The sequence below is a fragment of the Alligator mississippiensis genome, chromosome 5, assembly GCF_030867095.1.
Source record: "Alligator mississippiensis isolate rAllMis1 chromosome 5, rAllMis1, whole genome shotgun sequence".
Taxonomy (NCBI): Eukaryota; Metazoa; Chordata; order Crocodylia; family Alligatoridae; genus Alligator; species Alligator mississippiensis.
In genome coordinates, this window is record NC_081828.1 from 141,873,848 (window position 1) to 141,884,636 (window position 10,789).

Consider the following 10,789-nt stretch of genomic DNA (forward strand, 5'->3'; position numbering starts at 1 on the left):
GTAAGTGTGCATATTTTAACTGTACAATGAGAGTAACCCTGTTGATGGGACCACTTGTAAAGTAATTTATCTTTGCAGAATAAAAACTAGTGTTGCAGCAGTGGTCACAATCCTAATCTTACCTTCACCTGAGAAACCAGTAATTTTATAAATAACTAGTTTGTATTTAGTACCCATTTGCTTATAAAGAAAATGCTCATTGCTTCTCAAAATGTTTTTTTCTATCCATTACTTTTTATGTTTAATTGTTTTATTTGGAGAGGTGTAGGGTTTTTGTATTTGTTTTTTCCCATTTAATCTCTATCACAGAGTTGGCACCTGCTTCAAGAAAAATTGTAAAAAAGTTGGCCAAATGGTTTATGTACAGTGTTTAATAGCATATTACTCAGACCACTTTACACATTCCCCACAGGGATGTTTGCTACTTATTGCTCTTGAAGAAGGGTGAATTTAATATAAAATTATAGAAAAATAGATCTTTCTGAAAGGGACCTTCAGGTCATCTAATCCAACCCCCGGTCTAAGTATCCCAATCTTGTGATTATTATCTGCATTTTTAGTGCCCAAATATGCCACGAACATAAATAATAAATGAATGATATCTCTTTATAATACTGAGATTGAAATAATATTTTCAATTTCATTTTATTTAGGTGGCAAAGAAGTTGGGATATTGCTCATCGTTGTAGCCAGCTGCACAGTTTAAGTCGTTTAGCTCACCAGAGACCAGAAGTTCTAATGAATGTTAAAGGTATGTTTCTTGTTACTTGTCTCTTCCTTATGTCAGTGCAATAATACAACCATGAATCTTAGACTTTACACTTGTGATATTCTAAAAAAAGTGCCAGAGCTACTTGAAATTATCAGCAATACGCTGCAGTTTTAAAAGTAGTTACTTTAAATACTACTCCTGTTTAAATGGCATTAGAATCAATTGATGTCTTACCTTTCAAATAACTTCAAGAGTTACTGGATAGATGGATGGAAGCATTAAACTTGTTTGTGTCAACTTTGGAGGGCAAATTCTATGCTACCATACTCCAAAAAGAATGACAAATTCCACATGTATCCTAAACTGGGCAAAAATATTTTTACCAGAACCAGAGTTTTCCTACCACAGGAACTCTAGGAAAAATCCCAATTTTTCCTTGGGCTAAGGAGACAAAAGGCATGGACAAATGGACCACTTACACTGTTGTGAAAGGGGTAAATGGAGGGACTTACCGTAGTGGGAAAAAAATATGTTACGGTTTTGTCTGCCTGCTCTACCCCATGGTAAGTAGAAGTAAATCTTCAGTAATTCACTGTTTTATTCAGGTTAAACGAATCGTGGTAGTTTAAGGTGTAGTCATATGTAACGAAACGTTTCAAAAGCCTTTGAAATGTTCCACAAGTGGATAATACCTACTTAAAATAACTCATTTAAAGATTTAATTTTTCCATACTTGTGCATAGAGAGGGAGACATAGTGGGTGAACAACCAGCTTTATACGTGGCTACAAGTGTGCAGTCTAGTAAGAATAGAAATTAGACTCCCTTTCCCCACCCTGCTTACCTCTCCTCTCCTGCTCTCTAATTTCCTCTCCCCTCTTCCTCCCATGAAGGGGAGTGGAAAGCAAAATGCATTCATTGTAGCCTCCTCTAGTGCCTACTGGTTGGCACTAGAAAAGCATTTCTGAACCTGTGGGTTGTGATCCAAAAGTGGGTTGCAAAAATATGTGAAGGGGTCACGAACAAACTTTAAGAATGGATCAACAAACTTTAAAAATTGATTCTCCTTTAAAAGAGAAAATCATGGAAATGGTGGGTTTTCCCTTGCAGACTGTCAGAGTTCCAGTATTTGGCAATCAGGTGTATGTACCTTTTTACCAGTCAGTTCTTAGCACAATCTTGATTATTTCTTCCCCATCTTTAGACTGAATTACCTAAAGGGGTAATTTTATTATTATTCTCCAGCATTTGTGTCCTTCACTTTTGAAAGAACAAAGAAGGCTCTAATTTTAGGGTGTATGTATTAATGTATCTATTTATTAATGTATCGTGCAGAGCCTTGTGGGGAGTGGTAGTGGGCATGGTGGTTTGGGCAAGATTAACCATTTATTATTTGCATGAAATAAAGTTACTCTAAGCTACTAATCCTCACTCAGTGTACATTATCTTCCATGTGCATTGTTTAAAAGTGACATTGTCCAAAAAAGTCTATAAAATAAAATTCTGTATAGCTAAATTGCAAATCTGCCTAAAGCATAGGGAGAGTGAGAGAGTAAATAATACATTATGTTTTTTATTGGGGGCAAAAATCCTTAAGTTTGAGCTTTCAGAATGATCTGGTCTTTACATGCTGAGAATTAACACACAAACTTATTACTCATTTTTGGTTATCCTGAAAAGATTTTTTTGTTCTGAAATGCAATGATCCGATTAAGGCTTGAATAGTTGAAAAGCAGTAAAAAATAGTTGTGGAAAGTAACTAAAGAACTGTTTCATCATTTTAGGATACACAGTTATATTTACAGATTGTTCAGGTCTGAGTGCAACAGGCCACATAATGCTTGGGACCATGGATGTTCATCACCACTGGACCAAAGTAAGAACATTTCATAGTAAAGAATAATCATTTTGTATTTGTCACCCTGTATACATAAATTTGTTTTCATCTTTGTGTAACCAAAAAATCGTAAATAACTGTTGAGTGATGATGCAAATGTAGTTAAAATATTCAGCCTGATCTTATGTATTGCATTCTAACATAATCTATTTTTGTAGGTGTTCATAATAACCATGATCTTTATTGCCAGGCTTTTTCAGTTTCCAGAAGTAAATCAACTCTGTGTTCCATATCAAGGACAAACAGATTTGTTATTTCACCATCTGGAATGTAATATGAACTAGCGCTCTTTTAATGATTAGTCACAGATCTTGGCTGCTGGACTAGGAGTACATGTTTGGTGGAAGAAATGCATAGAAAATGGAGACAATAGGATATCATGTTAAAAAAAAATCTGCAATATTATTTGATCAAGTGTTCTAGTTTTCATAGAACAAAGATCACATTTTTTAGTTCTGATGATCAAGAAAATTCCTTTGGTACTTCTCTCTAAAATATGCATGAACTGAAACAGTGGATTTTGTACTGTATTAAGAGTCTGGTCCTTTTGCATTCATGAAGCTCTGAACAGTAATCTGAAACTGTTTTGGAATTTTTGTAGAACAATGGTCCTCTACCTTTGTTGACCCATAGGCAACATTGCTGAGCAAATGACACATCAGGTTTTGCTGCTGTTCAACTTAAGGTTTAGCTTTCTTATTTTCTTTGTTCCCAAATAGCATTGGAGGATTTTGTAGGCAACATTTCCCACAAACAATTGGTTTGTTGAAGATCACTGATCTAGACTGTATCAGCAATGTTTTCGGTGCTCTGTTGTCTAGTTTTTATATACCTCTCGTCTCTGCCTGAATAGATGCAGTTTCATAATTGGTAGGTATGTAGCAAATTATGATCATTGCAGCTGATTAGCTATAGACTTGTTGCCTTGTCATCCACAAGCTAGAGTAGACCTGATTTATTCCCAAGTCTTCTGATGGAACTTTTTAATGTATTTTTTTTATTGTTATGAGATGCTGCTGGAGGGTTTTATTTTTGTTTTATGTTTTCAACACCCCTGACAAATATAGCCAGCACCATGGTCTGATGCAGTTGCATCAACAAAAAATACTAACTATATCTCCACTAGGAAAGCTTGCTATGATAGCTATATTAGCAAACCCTTGTATGTATAGACATGGCCTCAAATTATAACTGCTTTGGGATAGGAACTCTCGCACATGGACAGAGCTCCTCACACTGAGGCCCAATCTTGGTTGTAGCCTTTTGGTGTTACTGCAAGATAAATATTTAAAATATTCTAAGGTTAACAGTTCTTTTGCTGCAATTAGTCACTAGCTTTTGGTATTTTGTGGATTTTTATTTTTCATTTGGGTTCCATGTTTGCACTGTTAATTTTTGTTGTTCCTTTAGAGTTTGTTCTTTGGTGAACCAAATCAGTATTTTGATGTTTTAAAGGAAATTATATTGTTTTATATGTAACATAAGAAATATTTGTATTCTGTATGTACAGATTTTTGAGATATTGCCAAACTATAAGAAACTTCAAAAAAAGCTGCTCCTTCTGGAGGACCAGATAAGCCATCTACTAGGAGGCATACAAATAACATACATTGAAGAGCTTCAGCCACTTTTGACTCTTGAAGAGTATTACACTACTCTTGATGCTTTCTATACTAGATTACTGAATAGTAGACTACTTTTTCACCCTCGTAGTCTGCGGGGCTTGAAAATGATTCTAGAAAGGTAAGCATCTGTGGGAAAAGTAGACATCAGCCTTTTATTCATTTTATTCCTCGTGCCAATTATTGCTTTAAGAAATAACCAATTGTAGTATAAAGTCTCATTTGTTGCATTTTTATTTCTAATGCATTTCACATTTTTCATGTTCTGTTGGAAAATCTTAACGGTCTACAACAAGAGACTAAAAGTTGCATGGCTTGTCAACAGTATGCATACAGTAACCATAATTCTGTTGATGGTAATGAAATCACAGTTATCTGTTCCTAAATGTTTTAAATAACTTTGCTTGAGTGGTTAGTTATGTAGGAGAAAATTGTGCCCTTTCGCTACAAGGACACTTGTATCTTTCTAAACTCATCTTTACTGTACTTAACTTAGTTAAATAGGTTGTTTGTTCATTCTGTTGGGCACAGAGTCAGCTTTATACATGGGTACAAGCATCCAGTCTAGTAAAGACAGAAATCTTACACAAGGCATCTGTATTTTATGATATGTTTATATGACCAATGTAATGTGATGCTTACGAGAGCAGTGGGCTAGAACTCATTTAAAAGCCAGCTTTTCATTCTTGTACATAGCAAACTGATATAGCAGACCAGTGTACATTAATATGCAAGATCATTACGCAGATTTAGAGACAGGATTCCAGAAATACAGTTAGTGTCTGAAAAGGCAGTGCTGAAAGTAGGATTTTAATATCTTAACGTTCTTAATTTAATTTAGAAAATCATCTGAAATCTATATCTTTGTTTAAATATCTGAGAAATTACCTTGAAAAATAGCTGGTTTTGTGAATTAATAATTTATCTTGAGTCTGCAGAAAGGGATTAAATTGCATCTTTTTAGTTGTCTTTGCAGATTCATTCTCCTGTAAATTGAAAAATTAAAACACTTAAAATAATATTTCATCCTTATTCATTAAACCTTTAACAAATAATTGTTTTCAGCTCATTAATTCAGAATTCTAACCTTTAAATTGCCTTGTCCTCTGTTATAAAATTATAAATATTTTAGTAAAAGGGTAAGTAACAAGATGCATCTGTGTTTAACTTTTTATGTTTTATTAAAGTGATAGGTATGCCCCAAGCTTGCATGAACTTGGACATTTTAGCATCCCAGCAGTTTGTGATCCAGCAACCCTTCAGTGGTTTATTATTACCAAAGCACAACAAGCAAGAGAGAATCTGAAAAAAAAAGAAGAGTAAGTATTCTTGTCACATTACATCAGTAGCCACATTGCATCTTTTTGTTTCCTTTAGGTTTTTAAGAGCGACTTTCCTGCAGCATACAGAGAGATTCAATGATTGCCAAAATGAAGCATATTTGGAGATATTTACTAATACAAGTATTTTTTTTTTTTTACTTTTTTTTTTATTTGGGCAACTATAGAAACAAAACTCCAACACAGGAGGAATATACAAGAATTGAATGAGATTGATATTATTGCATCTTTACAAAGTTTACAAGATATATAAATTAGAACCTCTACTTTCAAGATCATAATTACATATGTAAATATAGCATTAAGTAAGCTTCATTAATACTTAAAGAAGCTAGCTATAATCTCTGGCTTAGTCTTCTGCATAGGTCAGGAATAAAATCCATATTTCTAAGTCTCTATCAATCTTGTCTCTTTTCTAATAATCTAATTCAGGGCTGTCCAATTCATGGTTGATCAATACATAATCTAGTAACTAAAAACAAGAAGGAAAACAGAAAGCAAAAAACCTTTTTGCACAAAGTAAACTTCTTTTACCGAGGCATTCAACAGATAAACTAGCAGTTCCAAAGTATTACTACTCTGGTTACTTCCCCTTAGAATATTTGAACCTCTGGTTATAGTCATGACATATGGAAAAAGGAGCCTTTTTCTCCACAGCCTCTTCAGCATTATGCATCATCATCAGAAAATGTGCATTGGATCGATCCTAGTTGGAGACAGGTACTGTCTGTGGAGTATTGTATACAATTTATGTCTCAAACCCATGGAAAATAAATATCCTTGTTCCCATGTTTATCACCATTGTATATACCGGTATTTTAAATATTACCTTTAATACTGTTTATTAAAAAACTTATAGGTCTTCAATATGGATTAAACCAGCAGTCAGCAACCTTTTACAGCTTGGGTCAGAGGTGGGTAGGTAGGTGGGCTCTAGGAAAAGGCTGCTGTTACCACTGCTTCTCCCCACAGTGGCATGGGGAGAGCTCCCCATTGCCGAAGTCCACTACCACCAAACACCGCCGAAGCCCCACATCTGTGAACCAAGATCAAAAAGTCCTTGGGCTGTATTCATCCTACAGGATATAGGTTGCTGAACCCTGGCTTAAACAGAAATTTGTTTTAAAATAGCTGAAATTTGTTTCTTCTTACTTATCTGGCAAGATCTGGATTAAAAATTGTGATCTTTCTCCAGAAATGTTTGGGAAGCTAGGTAAGAAATAAAGCTCTGCACTCTTCGTATTTAATCAGGAAAAAATCAAAACGCAGTTCTTCAGTTCACTTTCTAACATTTAAAATTCACCTTACATTGTAGGACTACAGACTTAAACATCCTTTGTTGCCTGTTCAGAGTTCCAGTTGGCTTCAAAAGTTTGCAATTGAGGAACTTGTTAGGGGATCACAGTTTAAATTTGTAGAGGTACCATACATCCGTTAGGTATATACATCCATACATCTGGATTTTTGAGGGGTTTTTTAAGAAAGGCATTTCTGTTGTCCTTTGTGGGCATTTTGGTATATTCTCCAAAGTAGTGGTGTGTCAACTTTATGGAACATATAAAAATGCTTAGAAGTACAGGTTTGGAATGAGTTACTTCTGTTCATTGCTGATGTATTCACGTGTACAGTATAACTTCAGTCAAGGGTGATTAAATAATAAAAGTACAATTTTTCTCTGGTCTTTTAAAAGATATATATCTACGTACTTTCTCTTGGAGAACCTGGATTTTTGTCATTTTTGCTTTTTGTATTCCATTTTGTCCAAGGTAAATGGAAAATAATACTCTCTGAGCTTAGTCCCGAGTTTAGGATTCTGTGTTCCTCTTGAAAGAGGTAGAGTATTACTATCACGTAAAATACTGCAGGTGGCTACACTTTTTTTTGTTTGATATCAAATATTTTAGATCACGTGCAGGATACTGAATAATGGCTTTGATAAGAGGATAAAGAGGAATTTATTCCCAGTAGCTAAGCTTTTAAGTTCTGTTTAAGGTCAAGCATTTTGATCCTTAAGGTACCAGGAAAATGAAGCCTCTCCCTACCCCCCTTCCACTCACACACTTGCCCCACCCCCTTCCCACCAGCCCTGCAGGTGCCTGCTGCATAACTACCACCCTCCACACCACTTACCTTAACCTTGCAATTCTGGCTCCAGTTGGAGCCCTTCTCTGGCCCAGTCCAGGGAGCACTGAGTATGTGCTGTCTCTGGCCCCAGTCTGGCCAGGCAGCAGCTGTTGCAGTGGTGGCAGCTTCAGCCCTAGCCCCAGAGCTGGAGCCAAAGCTGCTCACCATCAACTCCTTCCCCTCCCCCCCCTCCAACTTCTACTTGAATCTAAGATGGAGGGACTTTTCCCCATGTGGGGGCACACCTTGTCTTAGATTTGAGTAAAGATGGTAAGTTACAAATATTGTAAATATATACGTTACCAGTATACAATATTCTGAATATAGATTAAATCATTTAATCTGTAATGTTTCCAAAATGTGTCCTCCATTTGTAGTTATGTAACTTCATTTTTGCGCAGAGTTCATATAATAGTGCAAACAAATGTTAAAATATACATGTACAAAAGTCTTTTCAGTATATCTCAACATGAAAATCTTGAAATCTTTAAGCATTTTTGTATATACATAAGTATAATACTTGTATCTTTCAAAAACAGATTTTTAAAAGAGGGTAAGCACTAATTTAATCGTTCTGTTTTATCATTATTTCTTACTTACTGGCTGCTTTTTTATTATACCAGGCTGATGGCGATGGAAAAGGAGCTAATTAGTACTTCCACTGAAAAATTTTCCCTGAAACAGCTGTATAAGGAGCCCAGTGTTTCCAGTGCACAGATGATAAATTGTTGTAAGCGACTGCTAGAAGAATCACTACCATATCTACAAGGCATGCACCTCTGCGTTTCACACTTTTACTCTGTGCTGCAGGATGGAGATCTTTGTATCCCTTGGAACTGGAAAAGCTGAGGACTTGTCTGTTAACAATATGAATATGTTTATTTTCTGTAAGAAGCTATAAATGCAAATTAGATTATTTTTAGTGTAAATTATTTAAATCTGTATTTTGATATCAGTATTCAATCCAAGACTTTCTTTAACTGCTGCTCAGAAAATAGAACTGGAGTCCTAGACTGTTGCTGATTAATGTCCAGTATCTCCAGGTCTTGCACAGTTTCTATACTTATCTACAAATCCCAGCATGGAGTAAGGGTCATTAAAAGGATATTTTTTTTATAGTAATTTAAGCAAAACTTTTGAATTAAATCTGAAGGTTGCAAAAATGTGTGTGGATTTAAAAAAAAAAAAAAAAGATATCTATATCTATCTATATATATGGCTGTCCTAGGGTATATATTCCTAGATATATAAGAGATTGTATGTACCTCTAAAAATAGGTACTAGGTATTATCTATACCAGAAATTACTGAACTGAAAAACTGACATACTAAGCTGGGGATAGCAAAAGCTGTGGATTCATAATTCTCAGTTCTTTCATATATCATTAGTTATCTGGTGCCAATATTAAAGTTTCATACTGCAGTACAAAAACAAAAGGGAAAATCATTTAGTATATTTTACTTTTCAAATAAATTCAGTACTCTGATTTTTGTTTATTTCAGGTGTTTATTTTAAATATCAATCTAATATTAACACTTAAGAACATCTACTTACACTTCAAAAATATTTGGAGATACATTTGCAAAGTGATAGTCACTGTACATAATTTTTATCTTCTTACTTGCTTGAGTAGTCTACCTGCAGTCTAGGGAAGGAAGGCATTTATGTTAGGGTCATTTATAAATAAAGTAAGTACTCAAGAAGGTAAGAGATTCGAAAGACATTCCGAAGGGTTAGACACGCAGGCCTTGGTAACTTGAATAACATGAGATAAGATTTGAGAGCTGATTTCCTGAGAGAACGTTAGCGACGCTAGAAAGTTCTTGTTTCATTGTAATGCACACTAAAAACAGTGGATTGAGTTCCACCTTTTTTGCAAAATCAACAGAAAAGAAATAGACAGTTGACATGTTTAGACTTAATCTTTGAAAACAGCTAAAAATAGTGTAAGCAATAGAAAAAGAATGATATGATTTCTACATATGTCTTTTGTTACAGGCAGGGATTTTTTTTTTAAAGTTGTCTGGCTATACCAATTTTTAATCACTTTTAATGTTGCCAAATTTAAATTGTTTGGACTAACATTTTTCCATGCTAATTGTCCAAATTCACCTGCAGACTAATCTTTTTATTAACATTGCAGTTTGGAAGGTTCCGCTATTTTGGGAACGAGGTTAAGGAAAAATATCTGTTGCTAATTTTAAATAAATTTAAAATAATATTAAATAAACGCTCTTAAGACTCTTTGAAATACTTTAGGTACACTAAGAATGTTAGCAATTGAAATGGAGGTTGTTCTTTGTGCTACAGATACCTTTTTGGCATCCTTGTGGAAAACAGCCAGATCTCGTGTAACCACAACAGGAAGTGAAGGGAGAGGAACTGGGATTGGCTGGCCGAGAAGACTGACAGGAAGGGCAGGCTGGCCTTGGAAGTGAACTAGAAGCTGTTTGTGTGGGGTGAAACCTAGTCATCTTGAGAAATGAGAAACTGGTAGAAGCTGGGACTAGGTGGGAAGTGGCAATGGAGAAGTTGGGAAAGAAGCAGGGAGATCTGATAAGGAGACAGTGTGTGTGTGTGTGTGTGTGTGTGTTATGGAAGTGTGGGGAGAACAGGCTAGCTGAGCAAAAAGGGGTGGGGCAGAGGCACTAAAACTCAGATTATCTCCCAGTCCAGACACTCTTCCCTGGCTCCTCATTTGGCATAAGAATAGAGGCAGGTCAGATGAGAAGCTGGGGGTAAGAACCTGGGCCTGAATGGAGAAAGAGTAGGGGGCTGGATGCTGGGAAAGGTTCGGGGCATTGTGTGGATGGAGATGAGGCTCAGTGCTTAAATCTGAGGGGAAGGCTGGGACTGGCTATGCAGGTAGTATGGGACAGGACTCAGATGAGGATTGTTTGAAAGGGATGGGGCCAAATAAGTTTAATTTTGGGAGGAACAGACAGAAGTCTATGCCCATCAGGAACATAACTTCAGACTGGAATCAAACCCAGGATTCCTGAGTCTTTGTTCCACTGCCATCAGCAAAATCCACTGGCAGAGTGTATGTCTCATCTTCTAACGTTAACTCATGCAAGAGCTGAAAATTAGTTATT

At 35.7% G+C, this 10,789-nt stretch overlaps 1 protein-coding gene across 7 annotated transcripts in view; it reads left to right on the forward strand.

Annotated features, from left to right (window-relative positions):
* The window catches only part of TCAIM (T cell activation inhibitor, mitochondrial), a 28,882-nt gene extending 19,702 nt beyond the window's left edge, over window positions 1–9,180 (forward strand). For 5 of the 7 annotated variants that reach the window (XM_059728807.1, XM_059728810.1, XM_059728811.1 and 2 more), the window contains 6 exons: window positions 654–751; window positions 2,496–2,587; window positions 4,119–4,351; window positions 5,418–5,549; window positions 6,228–6,290; window positions 8,318–9,180. In XM_059728807.1, coding sequence (XP_059584790.1) covers window positions 654–751; window positions 2,496–2,587; window positions 4,119–4,351; window positions 5,418–5,549; window positions 6,228–6,290; window positions 8,318–8,543 — 844 coding nt within the window. In that variant the 3' untranslated portion in view covers window positions 8,544–9,180. The remainder of the gene's footprint in view (window positions 1–653; window positions 752–2,495; window positions 2,588–4,118; window positions 4,352–5,417; window positions 5,550–6,227; window positions 6,291–8,317) is intronic. The other 2 variants (XM_019497963.1, XM_059728813.1) reach the window with 1 other exon arrangement.
* Window positions 9,181–10,789: the final 1,609 nt, after the last annotated feature.